The following is an 18,612-nucleotide window of genomic DNA, read 5'->3' as shown; positions in this document are numbered from 1 at the left end:
GGAAATTTAGGCTCGACATCAGGAGGGGGTTCGTCACAGAGAGGGTGGTTGCACACTGGAACAGGCTCCCCAGGGAAGTGGTCACTGCACCGAGCCTGTCTGAATTTAAGAAGAGATTGGACTGTGCACTTAGTCACATGGTCTGAACTTTTGGGTAGACCTGTGCGGTATCAAGAGTTGGACTTGATGATCCTTAAGGGTCCCTTCCAACTCAGGATATTCTATGATTCTATGATTCTATGACCTCAGCCCAAAACCGTCTGGGCAATGCTCTCAGACACGTGCTTTGGTTTGTGGGGGTCACCCAGAGCCATGGGCTCTGAGGTCACCCAGAGCGATGGGCTCTGAGGTCACCCAGCAACGGGCTGTGACTTCACGGCCCTCGCTGCTCATATTGGGGCGCAGGCAGAGCCCGCCCCAGCCTGGCTCGTGCCTGGACTCCCGCTGAGCGTTTGTGCGAGGCTTGGAGCGCCGAGCAAGGATTTGTTGGAGCTGTGCTGTGGGGCCGTCGGCAGCTGTTCTCGGTGCCCGTCCCCGCAGGCAGTGCCTGTGTTTCCCCGGCCCTGCCTGGCTCAGGCAGCCGGGGCCCTGTGAGGAGCACTTGCAGCAGCGCAGGTGAGCTGTGTGGGGACACGTGCCCCGGGGCAGCCCGCGGGGGACGTGGGACCACCCAGCCGTGGGGCTGGGGCCGGGGGGGTTCCTGCTGAGGGGCCGGGGCACAGCCAGTGACCTTCTCTCTTCCTCGCAGCGTGCGCGATACCCGCTGCTGCAGTGCCGGTGCAGGGGAGCAGCTCATCAGCATCAGCTCTCCCCAGCGCACCTTAACGAGAAGATCATGGCCACGGAGGAGGCGTGGACGTGTCCCGTGTGCCGGGAGGGGCGAAAGGACGTGGCCTACGCGACACCGTGTAACCACCGGTTCTGCCTGGGCTGCATCCAGCGCTGGGCAAAACTGAAGGCGAGCTGCCCACTCTGCAGGACGGGCATGAGGACCATCAAGGTTTCCGTGCGGGGAGACGAAGACTACCTGGAATGCATCGTCTCCCCTCCCGCAGTGCCCGTACCTGTTGGCTTCCAGGCAGGCAGCGCCACCGCCCCCCACAGCCCTGCAGCGCCGGCTGCGTCCTCTGTGCCAGCCGAGGAGAGGGATGCGGAGCCCGATCCCCGCGCTGCTGTGGGCGGCCTCCTGCCCGAGGACTGGGCCGTGCTGTTCAGGGAGCGCAGGGACATCCTCGACCCTGTGCTGCCCTGGCTTCGCCGCCAGCTCTCAGCCATCTATGGGACACGCTGGTGGCAGGAGAGAGCTGCAGAGAGCTTCCTCCTGCACTCCCTGTGTGTGATGGGCCTGGACAGGGACGCCATCATTCAGCACACACAGCCCGCCTTGGGGCCCCTCACCGTGCCGCTCATCGACGGGCTCGTCGGCACCATCGTGGCTCTCTGCGGCGAGGACGCACGGAGGCTGCTGGGCCTCGAGAGCAGCCGCCCTGCCAGGGCGCAGGAGGCCAGACCTGCAGCTGCTTCTGGGCACGCTGCTCCAGCGCAGGGAGCCTTCAGTACCAGCCCCGCGCCCTCCAGCAGCTCTGCAGACCCTGACGTCGAGGAGATCCCCGGCACATCCAGCGTGCTCCAGCGTGGGGGTCCTGGCGAAGTCCCATCTGCAGACAGCCCCAGGGAGCAGGAAGAGCCCCGTGAAGAGCTGGGGCAGGAGGCAGCAGCAGGTCCCTCTGCCCGGGGCTGCAGGCGCAGACCCTCCACTCCTCACCGCTCGACTCGGGGGTCCCGGCGCCCCAGGAAGCGCACCCGGGCGAGCAGTGCCCAAGACTCTCCCCAGCCCTGCAAGAGGACGCCCCCCCGGCGCCTCTAGCAGGGCTCCTGCGGGTGGTGAAATAAAAAACAATAAAATAGATTGAATATACCACAGAAAAAGTCTCGGTGTGATTCAAACCAGAGCTGGCACAGCCCCGTCCATGCTGCTGCCTTCCCTCCCTTTTCCTGGTGCCGTCCCCGTGCCCTGCTGGCCCCCACTGTCCCTTTGGTCATGGGTGATTAATGCTCCAGGTGGGGTCTCCCGAGAGCAGAGCAGAGGGGAACAATCCCCTACCTCGCCCTGCTGGCCACCATGCTGTTGGTGCAGCCCAGGCTACGAGTGGCTTTCTGAGCTGCAAGCACACCTTGCCAGCTCATGTCGAGCTGCTCAGCAACCAGGACCCCCAGAACCCTCTGCTCAGGGCTGCTCTCAATCCATTCCCTGCCCAGCCTGTATTTGTGCTTTAGATTGCTCGAATTCAGATGCAGGGCCTTCCATTTGGCCTTGTTGAACCTCAGCAGATTCACACAAGCCCACCTCCCCGGCTTTTCAAAGTTCTCCTGGATGGCATCCCTTCCCTTCAGCATCTTGACAGCACCACCCAGCTTGGTGTCTGCAAGCTTGCTGAGGGGGCACTCAATCCCACTGGTCATGTCAGCGACAAAGATGTTAAACAGCACCGGTCCCTAGAGCGACCCCTCAGGAACACCACTCCTCACTGGCCTCCCCCGAGACACTGAGCCATTGACCACAACTCTTTGAGTGTGGACATCCAGCCAATTCCTTACCCACCGAGTGGTCCAGCCATCAAATCCCTGTCTCTCTAACTTGGAGACAAGGATATGGTGCAGGCCAGTGCCAAAGGCTTTGCACAAGTCCAGGTAGATGATGTCAGTTGCTCTTCCCCTACGCACCAATGCTGTAGGCCCCCTGTAGAAGGCCACCAGGTTTGTCAGTCCAGGCAAACCTTTAGTGAAGCCATGCTGGCTGTTCACCACTCACCTCTTTCTTTTCCCTGTGCCTTAGAATAGTTTCCAGGAGGATCTGTTCCATGATCTGACTGGGCACAGAGCTGAGGCCTGTAGCTCCCTGGCTCTTCCTTTTTCCCTTTTTAAAAATGGGGGTTATGTTTCCCCTCTTCCAGCTGCCTTTAGATACGGCAGACTGGGAAAAACGCTCGCTCTTTCTCCTGATTTGTGGATGGTGGCTGTCCTGGTTCCAGTTAGGAAAGAGTTAATTTTCCTCCTAGTAGTTGGTAGGGTGCTATGTTTTGGATTAGGATGAGAAGAGCGCTGATAACATGCTGACTTTTTAATTGTTGTAGAGCAGTGCTTACACCAGGCCAAGGACTTTTCGGCTTCTCGCTCTGTCCTGCCAGTGAGCAGGCTGGGGGTGCAGCAGGAGCTGGGAGGGGACAGACCCAGGACAGCTGACCCAAACTGGCCAAAGGGGTATTCCATACCATCTGACGTCATGCTAAACAATATATAGGGGTGGCTGGCCGGGGTGGGGGGCCGGCTGCTCGGGGATAGGCTGGGCATCGGTCAGCGGGTGGTGAGCAATTGCATTGTGCATCACTTGTTTCATACACATTATTTTTATTAATACTATTATCATTAACACTATTATTATTATCACTATTATTATTATTGTTATTATTTTTTTCCTGTCTTAATAAACTGTCTTTACCTCAACTCTCAGGCTTCACTTTCCCGTTCCTCTCCCCCATCCCAGAGAGGGAGGGGGGAGCGTGAGCGAACGGCTGTGTGGTGTTTAGCTGCCAGCCGGGTTAAACCACAACAGTCCTTTTGGCACCCAATGTGGGGCTCGAAGGGTTGAGATATCGACAGATTTGACCAGAGTGTGTTAAACTAAAATTGGTATAAGTATTGGACCTGCTTAATAGTTGCTAGTCACCATGTTGATTGCCTTAATCTCCAGTCTGCTGTGCCTGTTTTCCAATTTGAGTTTTACAGCACGTTACTTTCTGTATGTGCTCCCTGTCGCGTTGTTTATCCTTTCCGGGCCCTGGTTTAAGATTGTTGTGGTACTGTGCGGTGTAACAATGGCTTATGAAATGATGAAATTTCTGGTCATGACTCTAACCTGGTACTTGTACTCAGCACTGACGCCGACTCTATACTTTGGAAACCATATCTCAGAAACTATTAGCAATTACACCTATTGCCTTTTTTCGTCAGGGAGCCAATCTGTGAAGGGGACAGGGGAAGACATGTTTCCCTACCTGTTCACTCTCCCTTTCTCCTTCACCACCCTCTTATCCCCCGAGCTAGTTACGGTGGTTCTCCAAGATGTTGAATATCCTTGGGATACTCAGGCCAGCATGTTCTTGTTGTTATGTCTCCTGAATGCGCTTCAGGTTTTGTTGAGGGTTAAACAACTACTTAGGAATCTCATCCGGAGATCTGTCTTGAGGCGGGATAGTTGCAAGTGGCAGGGAGTGTGGGAGGATATGGGCATGTTTCTAGAGCAGTAGGCACCTCCAGTGTTTTGGACATTCACCCCTGAACAAGTGCAAAATCCTAAAAAACTGGCAGAATGTTTGAAAAAAAGGTCTCATGACTCTGGCAGTTCCAAAGTGACACAAATCACCGTAGCATGCTGGGGTCTGGTTTGTGCCTATCGAGCTGTAATTGATCACAGTATCACAGTATCACAGATTTCTAGGTTGGAAGAGACCTCAAGATCATCGAGTCCAACCTCCGACCTAACACTAAGCACTCCACTAAACCATATCGCTAAGCTCTACATCTAAACGTCTTTTAAAGACCTCCAGGGATGGTGACTCCACCACCTCCCTGGGCAGCCCGTTCCAATGCTTAATAACCCTTTCAGTAAAGAAGTTCTTCCTAACATCCAACCTAAACCTCCCCTGGTGCAACTTTAGCCCATTCCCCCTCGTCGTGTCACCAGGCACATGGGAGAATAGACCAAACCCCACCTCTCTACAGCCTCCTTTAAGGTACCTATAGAGAGCAATGAGGTCTCCCCTGAGCCTCCTCTTCTCCAGGCTAAACAACCCCAGCTCCCTCAGCCGCTCCTCGTAACGCTTGTTCTCCAGACCCCTCACCAGCTTGGTCGCCCTTCTCTGGACTCTCTCGAGCACCTCCATGTCCTTCCTGTAGCGAGGGGCCCAAAACTGAACACAGTATTCGAGGTGCGGCCTCACCAGAGCCGAGTACAGGGGGACAATCACCTCCCTACACCTGCTGGCCACACTGCTTCTTATACAGGCCAGGATGCTGTTGGTCTTCTTGGCCACCTGAGCACACTGCTGGCTCATATTCAGCCGACTATCAACCAATACTCCCAGGTCCTTCTCGGCCAGGCAGCTTTCCAGCCACTCATCTCCCAGCCTGTAGCTCTGCTTGGGGTTGTTACGCCCCAGATGCAGGACCCGGCACTTGGCCTTCTTGAACTTCATACAGTTGACCTCAGCCCATCGGTCCAGCCTATCCAGATCCTCCTGCAGAGCCTTCCTTCCCTCGAGCAGATCGACACACGCACCTAACTTGGTGTCGTCTGCAAACTTACTGAGGGTGCACTCGATCCCCTCATCCAGGTCATCGATAAAGATATTGAAGAGGACTGGCCCCAGCACTGAGCCCTGCGGGACTCCACTAGTAACCGGCCTCCAACTGGATTTGGCTCCATTCACCACCACTCTTTGGGCCCGGCCATCCAGCCAGTTTTTAACCCAACAAAGCGTATGCCAGTCCAAGCCACGAGCAGCCAGTTTCTTGAGGAGAATGCTGTGGGAAACGGTGTCAAAAGTCTTGCTGAAGTCAAGGTAGATCACATCCACAGCCTTCCCCTCATCCACCAAGCGCGTCACTTGGTCATAGAAGGAGATCGAGTTCGTCAAGCAAGACCTACCTTTCATAAACCCATGCTGACTGGGCCTGATCGCCTGCTTGCCCTGCAAGTGCCGTGTGATGACATTCAAGATAATCTGCTCCATGAGCTTCCCTGGCACTGAGGTCAAACTAACAGGCCTATAGTTCCCCGGCTCTACCCTCCGACCTTTCTTATAGATGGGCGTCACGTTTGCTAGCCGCCAGTCGACTGGGACCTCCCCTGGTAGCCAGGACTGCCAATAAATGATGGAAAGCGGCTTGGCCAGCTCCTCCGCCGGTTCGCTCAGTACCCTCGGGTGGATCCCATCCGGCCCCATCGACTTGCGTACATCCAAGTGCTGTAGCAGGTCGCCAACCATTTCCTCATGGATAGCGAGGGCCACATCCTGTTCCCCATCCCCTTCCACCAGCTCAGGGTACCGAGTATCCAGAGAACAACCGGTCTTGCCGCTAAAGACTGAGGCAAAGAAGACACTGAGCACCTCAGCCTTTTCCTCATCTCTTGTCACTAAGTTTCCCCCCGCATCCGGTAAAGGATGGAGATTCTCCTTAGTCCTCCTTTTTGCGTTGATGTATTTGTAAAAATGTTTTTTGTTATCTTTAACAGCAGTAGCCAGATTGAGCTCCAGATGAGCTTTGGCCTTTCTAATTTTGTCCCTGCACAGCCTCGCAACATCCTTAAAGTCCTCTTGAGTAGACCGCCCTCTTTTCCAAAGGTTATAAACCCTCCTTTTTCTCCTAAGCTTGAGCCACAACTCTCTGTTCAGCCAGGCTGGTCTAGTTCTGCGTCGGCTCGTCTTTGGGCACGTGGGGGCAGACCGCTCCTGAGCCATTAAGATTTCCTTCTTGAAGAGTGCCCAGCCTTCCTGGACTCCTTTGCCCTTCAGAACCTCCTCCCAAGGGACTCTGCCAACCAGTGTCCTGAACAGCTCAAAGTCAGCCCCCTGGAAGTCCAAGACAGTGGTTTTACTCGTCCCCTTCCTGACATCGCCAAGAATAGAGAACTCTACCATTTCGTGGTCACTCTGCCCAAGACAGCTCTCGACCACCATATCTCCCACCAGTCCATCACTGTTTGTGAACAGAAGGTCTAGCGGGGCACCTCCCCTGGTAGGCTCTCTAACCAGCTGCGTCAGGAAGCTATCTTCCACGCTCTCCAGAAGCCTCTTAGACTGCTTTCTCTGGGCTGTGTTGTGTTTCCAGGATATGTCTGGGAAGTTGAAGTCCCCCAAGAGAACAAGCGCTGACGATTTCGCGGCTTCTGCCAGCTGCCTGTAGAACTCCTCATCAGTCTCCTCAGCCTGGTTTGGCGGTCTATAACAGACCCCCACCGGGAAGCTTGCCTTGTTGGCCTTCCCTCTGATCCTAACCCACAGGGACTCAACCTTATCATTCCCAGCCTCAAGTTCCTCTACATCTAAACACTCTCTAATATAGACAGCCACGCCACCACCCCTTCTGTGCTGCCTGTCCCTTCTGAAGAGCCTATAGCCAGGCATTGCAGCACTCCAGTCATGAGAGTGGTCCCACCACGTTTCCGTGATGGCAACCAAGTCATAGCCTGCCTGCTGCACGATGGCTTCCAGCTCCTCTTGTTTGTTACCCATGCTGCGTGCATTAGTGTAGATGCACTTCAGCTGGGCCATCGCCTTCTTCCCCGGCTTTGCCATTGTTCCCCCTGGCACAGCTCCAACAAGCCTAATTTCAGCCCCATCCCCCTTCTTTCCTAGTTTAAAGCCCTCTCAACGAGCCCTGCCAGCTCCTGGGCTAGGATCCGTTTTCCCCTTAGAGATAGGGACCCGTCTGCGGTCACCAGGCCGGGTGCCGAGTAAAGCACCCCATGGTCAAAAAAAACAAAATTTCTGTGTTGGCACCAGCCGCTGAGCCACCTGTTAATCAAGTGGGCTTTCCGTGTCCGCTCGGTACTCCTCCCTGCCACTGCAGGGATAGACGAAAACACCACCTGTACTCCCACTCCATCCACTAACCTTCCCAGTGCCCTAAAGTCCCGTTTGATAGCCTTCAGGCTTCTCTCTTCAATATCATCACTGCCAGCCTGGACTATCAAAAGAGAATAGTAGTCAGAGGGGCGAACCAGGTTGGGAAGCTTCCTGGCAACATCCCTGACCCTGGCCCCAGGGAGGCAGCAGACTTCCCTACGGGTAGGGTCAGGTCGACAAACAGGGCCCTCTGTTCCCCTGAGAAGGGAGTCACCTACTACGATCACCCTTCTGTCTTTCTTGGTGGAGGCAGTCTTGAGGCGTGGAGTCAGCTTCCTCGCCCTAGGCATCCTCCTGGGTAGACTTTCTACCTCGTCCTCACCCACCGGCTTCTCAAGCTCCAGCGCCTCAAATCTGTTACGTAAGGGCACCTGGGAAAATGGGAATTCCCTGACCGGGAATCGAAGCCGGGCCGCGGCGGTGAGAGGGCCGAATCCTAACCACTAGACCACCAGGGAGGGCTAAAATTGACAAGTTATGGACTGCACACCAAAAGCGGAGGGACCATGTGCTAGCAAGACCCTTCAGTGTGCCCAGCGAGGGGCTGGCTTCAATGAAGCACATCTGAACTATTTCTCCACAAGCACATGCAACATGAGAAACAAGCAAGAGGAGCTGGAAGCCTTGGCCCCATGCCAGAGCTACGACACTGTTGGCATGAGTGAAACCCGGTGGGAAGAGGCCTGTGACTGGTGCGTTGTGATGGATGCTTCCAGGCTCTTCAGAAGGGACGGGCAGGGCAGGTGAGGCTGGGGAGGCCACGCGCTATGTAACGGAGGCACTGGGCTGTACGGAGCTCCCAGTCGGTGACAATGGGGTTTAGAGCCACTGAGTAAGGACCTAGCGACAGGCAGCTGAAAGGGATGTCGTTGTGGGAGTCCGCTATAGACGAGCTGGCCGGGATGACGGCACTGATGAATCATGCTTTAAGGAAGTGAGAAAACTTCTAGATCGTCTGCCCTTGTCCTTACGGGGCACTTCAGCGTGCCCGACATCAAGCGGGAATATCACATCGCTGAGACAAAGAGGTCCAGGAAATTCCCGAAGCGCCTTGCTGCTATCTTCTTGGTACAGGTACTAGGAGAGCTGACTAGGAAAGGTGCCCTCCTTTTCCCATTCTGCCATATCTAAAGCCAGCTGGAAGAGGGGAAACATAACCCCCATTTTTAAAAAGGGAAAAAGGAAGAGCCAGGGAACTAGAGGCCTCGGCTCTGTGCCCAGTCAAATCATGGAACAGATCCTCCTGGAAACTATTCTAAGGCACAGGGAAAAGAAAGAGGTGAGTGGTGAACAGCCAGCATGGCTTCACTAAAGGTTTGACTGGACTGACAAACCTGGTGGCCTTCTACAGGGGGCCCACAGCATTGGTGCGTAGGGGAAGAGCAACTGATATCATCTACCTGGACTTGCGCAAAGCATTTGGCACTGGCCTGCACCATACCCTTGTCTCCAAGTTAGAGAGACAGGGATTTGATGGCTGGACCACTCGGTGGGTAAGGAATTGGCTGGATGTCCACACTCAAAGAGTTGTGGTCAATGGCTCAGTGTCTAGGGGGAGGCCAGTGAGGAGTGGTGTTCCTGAGGGGTCGCTCTAGGGACCGGTGCTGTTTAACATCTTTGTCGCTGACATGAGCAGTGGGATTGAGTGCCCCCTCAGCAAGCTTGCAGACACCAAGCTGGGTGGTGCTGTCAAGATGCTGAAGGGAAGGGATGCCATCCAGGAGAACTTTGAAAAGCCGGGGAGGTGGGCTTGTGTGAATCTCCTGAGGTTCAACAAGGCCAAATGGAAGGCCCTGCATCTGAATTAGAGCAACCCAAAGCACAAATACAGGCTGGGCAGGGAATGGATTGAGAGCAGCCCTGAGCAGAGGGTTCTGGGGGTGCTGGTTGCTGAGCAGCTCGACATGAGCTGGCAAGGTGTGCTTGCAGCTCAGAAAGCCACTCGTAGCCTGGGCTGCACCGACAGCATGGTGGCCAGCAGGGTGAGGGAGGGGATTGTTCCCCTCTGCTCTGCTCTCGGGAGACCCCACCTGGGGCATTAATCACCCATGACCAAAGGGACAGTGGGGGCCAGCAGGGCATGGGGATGGCACCAGGAAAAGGGAAGGAAGGCAGCAGCATGCACGGGGCTGTGCCAGCTCTGGGTCGAATCACACCGAGACTTTTTCTGTTGTATATTCAATATGTTTTATTGTTCTTTATTTCACCACCCGCAAGAGCCCTGCTAGAGGCGCCGGGGGGGCGGCCTCTTGCAGGGCTGGGGAGAGTCTTGGGCACTGCTCGCCCGGGTGCGCTTCCTGGGGCGCCGGGACCCCCGAGTCGAGCGGTGAGGAGTGGAGGGTCTGCGCCTGCAGGCCCGGGCAGAGGGACCTGCTGCTGCCTCCTGCCCCAGCTCTTCACGGGGCTCTTCGTGCTCCCTGGGGCTGCCTGCAGCTGGGACTTCGCCAGGACCCCCACGCTGGAAAGCGCTGGATGTGCCGGGGATCTCGTCCGTGTCAGGGTCTGCAGAGCTGCTGGAGGGCGCGGGGCTGGTACTGAAGGCTCCCTGCGCTGGAGCAGCGTGCCCAGAAGCAGCTGCAGGTCTGGCCTCCTGCGCCCTGGCAGGGCGGCTGCTCTCGAGGCCCAGCAGCCTCCGTGCGTCCTCGCCGCAGAGAGCCACGATGGTGCCGACGAGCCCGTCGATGAGCGGCACGGTGAGGGGCCCCAAGGCGGGCTGTGTGTGCTGAATGATGGCGTCCCTGTCCAGCCCCATCACACACAGGGAGTGCAGGAGGAAGCTCTCTGCAGCTCTCTCCTGCCACCAGCGTGTCCCATAGATGGCTGAGAGCTGGCGGCGAAGCCAGGGCAGCACAGGGTCGAGGATGTCCCTGCGCTCCCTGAACAGCACGGCCCAGTCCTCGGGCAGGAGGCCGCCCACAGCAGCGCGGGGATCGGGCTCCGCATCCCTCTCCTCGGCTGGCACAGAGGACGCAGCCGGCGCTGCAGGGCTGTGGGGGGCGGTGGCGCTGCCTGCCTGGAAGCCAACAGGTACAGGCACTGCGGGAGGGGAGACGATGCATTCCAGGTAGTCTTCGTCTCCCCGCACGGAAACCTTGATGGTCCTCATGCCCGTCCTGCAGAGTGGGCAGCTCGCCTTCAGTTTTGCCCAGCGCTGGATGCAGCCCAGGCAGAACCGGTGGTTACATGGTGTCGCGTAGGCCACGTCCTTTCGCCCCTCCCGGCACACGGGACACATCCACGCCTCCTCCGTGGCCATGATCTTCTCGTTAAGGTGCGCTGGGGAGAGCTGATGCTGATGAGCTGCTCCCCTGCACCGGCACTGCAGCAGCGGGTATCGCGCACGCTGCGAGGAAGAGAGAAGGTCACTGGCTGTGCCCCGGCCCCTCAGCAGGAACCCCCCCGGCCCCAGCCCCACGGCTGGGTGGTCCCACGTCCCCCGCGGGCCGCCCCGGGGCACGTGTCCCCACACAGCTCACCTGCGCTGCTGCAAGTGCTCCTCACAGGGCCCCGGCTGCCTGAGCCAGGCAGGGCCGGGGAAACACAGGCACTGCCTGCGGGGACGGGCACTGAGAACAGCTGCCGACGGCCCCACAGCACAGCTCCAACAAATCCTTGCTCGGCGCTCCAAGCCTCGCACAAACGCTCAGCGGGAGTCCAGGCACGAGCCAGGCTGGGGCGGGCTCTGCCTGCGCCCCAATATGAGCAGCGAGGGCCATGAAGTCATAGTCGATTGCTGGGTGACCTCAGAGACCATTGCTCTGGGTGACCTCAGAGCCCATCGCTGGGTGAAGTCACAACCTGCTGCGTTGCCCCGGCCCGCAGCGCTCAGCCCAGCAGGGCCATGGCCAGCACCAGCACCGTGCCTCTGCATGCCCACTGGCTCTGCCATGAAGCTGCTGCCTGCTCCCTCCCCTCGTCCTTTGTCTTCTGCTCCATGTTGGTGCTTCCCAGCAGCCACCCAGGCCTGGGCCCTGTCTTGCCAGTGCTCCGGCAGGTGCCCTTGTACCTCTCACTGTCCATTCCAAAACATCAACTGAAGTTCCAAAAAGAGTTTCCAAAGTTTCAAGACACAGCAGACACGGGCCTTTCTGACTGTAAAAGCCCTGTGTTGGTCAAATAAAACAAAACTGTACATTCAGGGCATATTAAGAAGCGTTGGGTAGGGACACCCACCACTGCTATCGCAAGTAAAAATGCTTCTGCTCTGAGATCCTCTGTACTTGTCCAGAAATTAACACAGTTGAGGTTTTTGTCAGATCACATCTGACAAATCTGGTGGCCTTCTACATTGGGGTTACAGCACTGGTGGATAGGGGAAGAGCAACTGTCCTCTACCTGGATTTTTGCAAGGCATTTGACACTGTCCTGCACTATATCCATGTCTCAAAGTTGGAGATTAGGTGAGCTAGAAAGAAAAATTTCTCTGCTCTGAGGGCGGTGAGGCACCAGCCCAGGCTGCCCCGATTTGCTGTGGCTCCCCCATCCCTGGCAGTGCCCAAGGCCAGGCTGGATGGAGCTGGGGGCAGCCTGGGCTGCTGGGAGGTGTCCCTGCCCATGGCAGGGGGTGGCGCTGGGTGGGCTTTAAGGTCCCCTCCAACCCAAACCACTCCATTATTCCATGATCCTATCACTCTATGAAATATGAGATCGCTCTTCTGCCAAGAAGTTACGGATTTAAACTTCCCCAGAATTAAGTATTTGTCTTTTCCGTTGCTTTCCAAGAATGGAAAAAAGCCCATGATACCTTCTCTTTCTCTTCTGATGAGTTTATTGAAGGTCAGCAACCAGAGCTGGCTCACCTAGGAAATTTTACAGCGAGGACAGGTTGCATGGCTTCTCGCTGATCTGGTGGCTGTGAGGACAAGCTCGTGCTGTCTCATGAGAGCTCCCCACAGGGTGAGAGGCTGTGCTCAGGACGAAGCTTTGTCAAGGATGTGACCGCTGGGGCCATGCTGACATGGTGGCCCCAGAATTGTTCTAGATTCTTCCCGTTAGGCCTTTGTCTGCTCAGCACACAAAGCAGAGCTTAAAAGAGAGAAATAAAAGTGGGAAGAATTTAGAAGGCTTTTATTTATTTACTTATTTACTTATTTATTTATTTTGCCTCTTCATCAACTAAAAGCAATCTTTAAACTTTCAATTTTGGAAACAAAATTTTGTTATTTTAATGCCAAGGTTTTAGAGAGGCTCTTTTTTTTTTTTTTTTTTTTTTTTTTTTTTTTTTTTTTTGTCTGGTAGTAGCTGCACGATCCTTTTCCCATAAGTCTGGTTTCCCTGCACAACACTATTTAGTTGAAGTCTTAATTTGACCAGTGCTGTCACAGTGGAGTATTCTTCAATTAGCAGCCTCCTCAATCAAGGATTTGTCCGACAGCCCCAGGCATTTTCTGTCTGAAGCAGCTCTTAGATTACAGCCAGAAATGAAGAATCCATAACCCTTCTTGCCAGTAGCTGTGTTGTAACAAAACATTTACAGAAAAAAGGCTGCTCCAACCTTCATGACCCTGCCATGAGACATCAGCTGAAGGATGATGGGTCATAAGGCAAGGGCCAGTATTTACAGGCTGCAAGTGCTTGCTTTCGGGGCTGCATTACAGCAAGCCGGTGTTACTGTGTGCAGCTCCAGCTTGATCCATTTTAATGACATGTTTTACAAGGCATGGAAAGTGCTGAGGATTTCGAGAAGGTCCTCTGGGAGAGACAGATAGAAAAAGATTGTAGAGAGAAAAGAGGCACTTAGAATGAGTGTAGGATCTAGAAAAGAAACACAAAGGTGAGCAGAGCCATTTAGTGCAAGTGTATTTTATTAGCCTGATTTGTTTCACATTCTGGACTTCTTTCTGCAACTACAGAAAGGATGAAGAAATGTGACACGCTGAAGCACATATAAAGGAAATGAAAAGAAGTTGCATTCCCCTAAAAAGATGTATTTGATCCCACAGAGAGCAGCTGGAAAGAATCTGTTCCAAGAAGTGCGCATGTTAAGATGGGGAGGTCACAGTTCGTGGTCATCTTTGTCCTGGAAGCAGAAATAGTGGACATAAATGGTAGAGATCACTCCAGGGATAGATTACTTTATAAACAAATACCCTTATGGAACAGACTTTGGAGACCTTTTAAGTACAGATTTAAGTGTGTGTATACATGCGTATAAATTTAAGTCATATACATAAGTCCATGTCTGTACATACACACACTTCTTTGTGTACAATGCACAGGTTATATGTATTTCACATACATATACCTAACTCCAGTCTTCTTTGCTAAAAATCACCACACCAAACCAACAGGTTTCATCCAAGTGAGGGAAATGAGCACTTCCAACTTCATAAAGCAAGGAATTCAGCCACATAGAAACATAGAATCTTAAAGGTTGGAAAAGACCTCCAAGATCATCTGGTCCAACCATACCCCTATGACCGATATCACCCACTAAACTTTGTCTTTATCACCATGTCCAACCTTTCCTTAACACCCCCAGGGATGGTGACTCCACCGCCTCCCTGGGCAACCCGTCCCAATGCCTGTGCTCTTCCTGAGAAGACATGCCCACTTTTAAGCTTAATTCAGGGTGCTGTAATGATCATGCATTATTTATTGTGCAGAAATCACAGTATTGGAGTTGTATGCACCCACACCCACAAACACACCCTTGTCTGTTTTTGCAGTTAGTTGCATCTTTACTTGTGGATAAGCAGGTCCTAGGTTAAAAAAAAAAAAATCTCCCTCTGGGTGCATGCTACAACAGGTTGTTAAGGGATGCTTAACGAGCAGCAGCAACAGGCAGGGTTTTGTGCCCATCTCACCAGCACCCTTTAGAGCAGGAGACGGGTGTGCTCTTGTTGCACAGTGCCTAGCACCGTAGTGTCCCGCACTGCTCGCTGAAGCTGGACCTGGCCTCCTGCAGAGCTGGCTACTTGTGCACCTCCGTCCCCTCTTCTCTAGAAAGTAAAGTGCCTGGGGCTTATTAAAGGGCACAGCTCTCATCTGGCCGACTTTTTCTTCCATGTTGCACCTGAGAGGGGTCGGGGTTCCCAGCCACAGCGCTGCCTCCTGCATGAGCTCCTTTGTGCAGCTGAGGACCGGGGACAGCCCACTGCAGTATTTCCTCCAGTTCTTCACCTGCTGCTACTGCTCAGTGTCCTCTCCGCCTTTCTGTGCACCCCACAGGCACAGATGTTAGGCCCTACTCTCCTGTCCCCTAGCCTTCTGAGCACAGAAGTGGCCTGCCCAAAGCCCGGTGCTCCAGGGAGCGGGTAGGTGCAGCAGGAGAGCAGCCTGGCTGAACAAGGAGCTCGCAGCAGGGCCCTAGTGTGAACGGGCAGCACAGGGAGCTGAAAGCAGGGATGGGTTAGAAAGGAGGAATTTGGAAACATTGCCCAGGCATGTAGGAATGATGCTAGGAAAGCCAGTCCTCACTTCAAGATGTGACTTGCAAGGGACGTCAATGGGCAAAAAAGACAGCTTCTAATGCTATATTAGTAGGACGTGGGTGAACAAGGATATGCAGGACTGTTGGTGGGGCCAAAAGAGAACAAAAGGGCCTCCTTTCTGTCCCTGGGAAAATCATTTTTGGCTAGATCCTAGGCAAAGGCTAGCAACTGAAATGCATGCTGTCAAACATTTCACAAAGCATACGCTGCAGCTGGGAATACCAGAAGGGAATGGGCATTTCATTGTCATGTAACAGGACACAGTACTGCTCCATCAAGTCATGCTTTAGTAATAAAAAGGGAAAGGGAAAACAAATTAGCTTCAATAATTTCCTAATTTCCAAAAAAAAAGATAATCAAAGAGAAACTCCGTTCAGGATTTTAGGCAGGGGACTGTCCTGCAACATCTTTAGTCCTGTAGCCAGAGCTGACCTGCTGATCAGTAAGCCTTTCACAAGGGAAGCCAAAGGGCACAGGCCTGGGGCTGTGTATTGATATTAGCTGTACCTTGTCCTCTGCAAGGCTGCAGTGTGCACATTACCCAGGTATACAGTCCAGCATTGCTCTTGCCATGGATGCCTGTGCTGGATTGCTCACAGCTATACTCAAATTCCGTCTATGGCACTGGAAAGCATTGCTGTTGTCCAAAGCTGTAGTCCTACAGCTACCTACCCTTCAGCTACTGCAGGGCACCAATCTTCTGTAGCATACCGGGGAGCTCCTGATACAAATTCTGCAGATCAGAAAATCCTCCAATGCAGGTTCTCCCAATAAACACACGAGGGACCTGGACAGAAACAGCGATACAGATTAATCAGTAAAGAGGGCAACCTCTGGGTCACTAAAAGAGCAGAGCAGGGAGAGGACTTGTCGGGAGAGCAGACTTCATGATAAAGAGACCGGCAGTTTACAAAATGTCCCTTTTCTTCCCCCACCCCTGCTGGTCCCTTTTCAGCAAGCCTTGTGTCTCCTCTCTCCGTTCCATGCAGACTGAGCGTCTCCCCTCGCGGTGCGCGGCGCAGAGCCTGCGGACCTGCAGGGCATGCACTGGGGCTGCCTCCCTGCCTGCAGCAGCCAGCAAGTTCCTCAGGGCTGTGCCAGCAGAGGGACAACTGTCTGATGGTTGTCACCCGAGTGAGAGGGATGGGCAGCCAGCCCAGAGTCAAATTTCAGGGAAGAAATAAAAAAAGAAAAAAAAGGGTTCTCCTGAAGGCCAGGAACAATTACAGAACTATCTGTCAGGTCCCTTCCAACCCAAACCGCTCCCCGATTCTGATTCTAACCTGCAGCACCAGACAAGGCAAGCTTTATTCCGTGACCCTGGCCTGACACCCCCCTCCTCAACTCGGCAAAGCACAACGTGAGCAAACCCTCTCTCTCCATCCCTCCCATGCTGCGAATTTGCTTTCTGCTTTCAGCAGCTGACTTCTCCCACTGTCAAACCTCACACCATGCCTTATCAGCCAGGAAATTCGCTTCCGCTTCCTGTGTGGGGCTTCTCTTGCTACTCATGCTGTCGGTTCCTCTCCTGCTGTGAAATCATCTGCTGCTTTCAATATGTGGCTTCACTAAGATATCCGTCCTCTCCCTCCTAGATTCCCTTGCTGCTGGGAAAACACTTCTGCTTTTATGGTGTTGTTGCCATTTCCAGCACCGCTCAATGCCGGGGCTGTGTCTGAGCCCACGTGTAAGGCCGTGAGGTTTCCTGAGGTCTGCAGGGACTGCCACCAGCACATGGCAGTGTCTCACACAGCTCACAAAAGGCAGAGGATACAGGGATGAAATATTAACTACACTCCAAAAGGTCCGATGGGTCCAGTGCTACAGCAGGCTGGGGCTGAGGGAAGAAACATTAAAGATATTTATTGGCAGTCAGCGCAGAAAAAGTGCGCCAGGGTGCTCCAGCAGCCCCGAGGGTGAGTTGTCGAATGCTCGGGTGTCGCGTGCCCTTCCGAAGAAGCCGAGCGAGGTGCTTCACATGCGTGACTCGTGGGAAGTAGCCCGGGCCGTTGCTGGCAGAAAGGCACCGGGGAGGAGAAGAAGGTGTGTTGGTTACACAAAGGTGGGGCTAACGCTGGGGCACGAACTGCCCGACCTGCATGGCAGTGTTTCTGAGGAAGTTACTTGTGCAATCCAAGCACGTAACGTTGCTCCCTCACACAAATCTAATTATTTAATTAAGCTTCCGAATAAGCGGCCACTACGTTTTGCAAGCACGGTGCCTACTCTGCTGCCGGCTGAAATGAGTCAATTTGAAGTGTTTTTTCTGCTTGACATCAGAGGGGAAAACAGTTGCCCAATTTCCGACAAACTTGTGGCCCTCCCTCCTCTGCAAGTGCACCGTGCGGACTCAGGCAGATTCAGAGCACAATCACCGGGGGAATTCGGGCCACAGTTCCCAAAACGTGCGGGCGCTCCCTGCGCAAGCCCTTCTGCAGCCAGAGCAAGCGTCAGGTTTTCCCACGCAGCAATGGCAGGTGGATTTGAAGGAGGCACAAGGTGTCCCTGGGGGTCTTGCAGCCCCAGGCGGCACAGGGTGGAGGTCCACAGGGGGAGTGGGCTGCGGGGCAGCACTGCTGGAGAGCAGCAGCACAGCAGTCGGGGCAGGAGGAGAGCGATTTAAAAAAACAGGGTAGGATAGGGTGCGGTGGGGTGGGGTGGCGCTTCTCCCCACGACCTGGCCAGTCTCACTGGGAAGTACCCGGTGAGGAGACCTTGCCTCACCCTCCGCAGCAGCGGGCCCGGCTGCCAGCTGGCACAGGAGACAAAATTCTGGAACAGGAGAGCCAACACTTACGGTTCGCTGCCCTGTCGTTCGCTGGAAGTAGTCCTGCACGTCCTCCATCCCGGTGATGTCCACCACCTCCAGGTGTCCTGGCAAAAAGTTAAATTCCTGGAGCAATTCCACTGCATTCCTGCAGTAAGGGCAGGATGCCTTGATGAAAAGGGTGACTTTGTCATCTCGGATTTTGCTCTTCACAAAGGCATCGACCATGTTGCTGGGCAGGAGCAGGAGCAGTGCCCCTCAGCAGCACGCTCACAGCAAGTGGGACAGCAGCAGTCCCAGTCCCAGATATTTATGGGCTGCACCGTGCCTTCCTCCTGGAAAACTCCTCCCCAGGAGGATGTAATCTCTTACAGACCCAATCGCATGCTTTAAAGCAATACTTCCACTTTCTATATATTTTGCCAGAAGCCACAAGCTGGTGAGATAGCTAGTGGAGTAAAAGTAGGCAGAGAATTATCAAGTGCTGTTTTATGCATGTACAAGGTCTGCAGTAGTTTCTCATTAACAAATGTTCTTGCTGAAGCTGTGCTTTCTCCATTGCCTTTCTCCTATTTCAAGGGTTTTGTTGTGCCTTTCCTGCCTCTCACCTCGTACGCTGCGGGACACGGCACTCACCCTGACTTGCACAGACAACAGGAAAACTGCAGATAGTTTTGCTATGCAGACTTCCTATTATACAAGCTAAAAAACAATAAAAAAATAA

The 18,612-nt window shown here is 54.1% G+C and overlaps 3 protein-coding genes across 4 annotated transcripts; 1 reads left to right on the top strand and 2 right to left on the bottom strand.

Annotated features, from left to right (window-relative positions):
* The first annotated feature begins 438 nt into the window (after window positions 1-438).
* Window positions 439-5,931, top strand: LOC136788992 (E3 ubiquitin-protein ligase Topors-like). The gene is made up of 3 exons (XM_066988222.1): window positions 439-615; window positions 749-1,807; window positions 5,866-5,931. The coding sequence occupies exons 2-3, from the start codon at window positions 836-838 to the stop codon at window positions 5,929-5,931; spliced, it is 1,038 nt and encodes a 345-aa protein (XP_066844323.1). The 5' UTR covers window positions 439-615; window positions 749-835.
* A 3,959-nt stretch (window positions 5,932-9,890) lies between these two features.
* LOC136789045 (E3 ubiquitin-protein ligase Topors-like) lies at window positions 9,891-13,328 on the bottom strand. 2 transcript variants are annotated; one of them, XM_066988391.1, is made up of 2 exons: window positions 12,488-13,328; window positions 9,891-11,031 (listed from the first exon to the last, which is right to left on the bottom strand). In XM_066988391.1, the coding sequence occupies exon 2, from the start codon at window positions 10,942-10,944 to the stop codon at window positions 9,913-9,915; it is 1,032 nt and encodes a 343-aa protein (XP_066844492.1). In that variant the 5' UTR covers window positions 10,945-11,031; window positions 12,488-13,328; the 3' UTR covers window positions 9,891-9,912. The 2 variants fall into 2 exon arrangements, with proteins under 2 accessions (XP_066844492.1, XP_066844491.1); XM_066988390.1 differs by lacking the exon at window positions 12,488-13,328 and adding an exon at window positions 11,165-11,385.
* A 146-nt stretch (window positions 13,329-13,474) lies between these two features.
* GLRX (glutaredoxin) lies at window positions 13,475-18,317 on the bottom strand. Its single transcript, XM_048054740.2, has 3 exons — window positions 17,919-18,317; window positions 15,794-15,908; window positions 13,475-13,707 (listed from the first exon to the last, which is right to left on the bottom strand). Exons 1-2 carry the CDS (start codon window positions 18,114-18,116, stop codon window positions 15,801-15,803), a joined length of 306 nt encoding a protein of 101 aa, XP_047910697.1. The 5' UTR covers window positions 18,117-18,317; the 3' UTR covers window positions 13,475-13,707; window positions 15,794-15,800.
* Window positions 18,318-18,612: the final 295 nt, after the last annotated feature.

The sequence above is a fragment of the Anser cygnoides genome, chromosome Z (assembly GCF_040182565.1).
Source record: "Anser cygnoides isolate HZ-2024a breed goose chromosome Z, Taihu_goose_T2T_genome, whole genome shotgun sequence".
Classification (NCBI taxonomy): domain Eukaryota; kingdom Metazoa; phylum Chordata; class Aves; order Anseriformes; family Anatidae; genus Anser; species Anser cygnoides.
Note: the sequence above shows the minus strand (reverse complement) of the source record. Positions and strands in the feature narration are given on the sequence as shown.

Excerpts from the sequence above, each read along its gene's own strand:
- LOC136788992 (XM_066988222.1), top strand. The coding sequence starts at position 836 with ATGGCCACGGAGGAGGCGTGGACGTGTCCCGTGTGCCGGGAGGGGCGA. Across the intron at positions 1,808-5,865 it reads GCCCCAGGAAGCGCACCCGG|ATGGGCGTCACGTTTGCTAG; the intron begins GCGAGCAGTGCC and ends CCTTTCTTATAG.
- LOC136789045 (XM_066988391.1), bottom strand. The coding sequence starts at position 10,944 with ATGGCCACGGAGGAGGCGTGGATGTGTCCCGTGTGCCGGGAGGGGCGA.
- GLRX (XM_048054740.2), bottom strand. The coding sequence starts at position 18,116 with ATGGTCGATGCCTTTGTGAAGAGCAAAATCCGAGATGACAAAGTCACC. Across the intron at positions 15,909-17,918 it reads GAACGACAGGGCAGCGAACC|GTCCCTCGTGTGTTTATTGG; the intron begins GTAAGTGTTGGC and ends GTTTCTGTCCAG.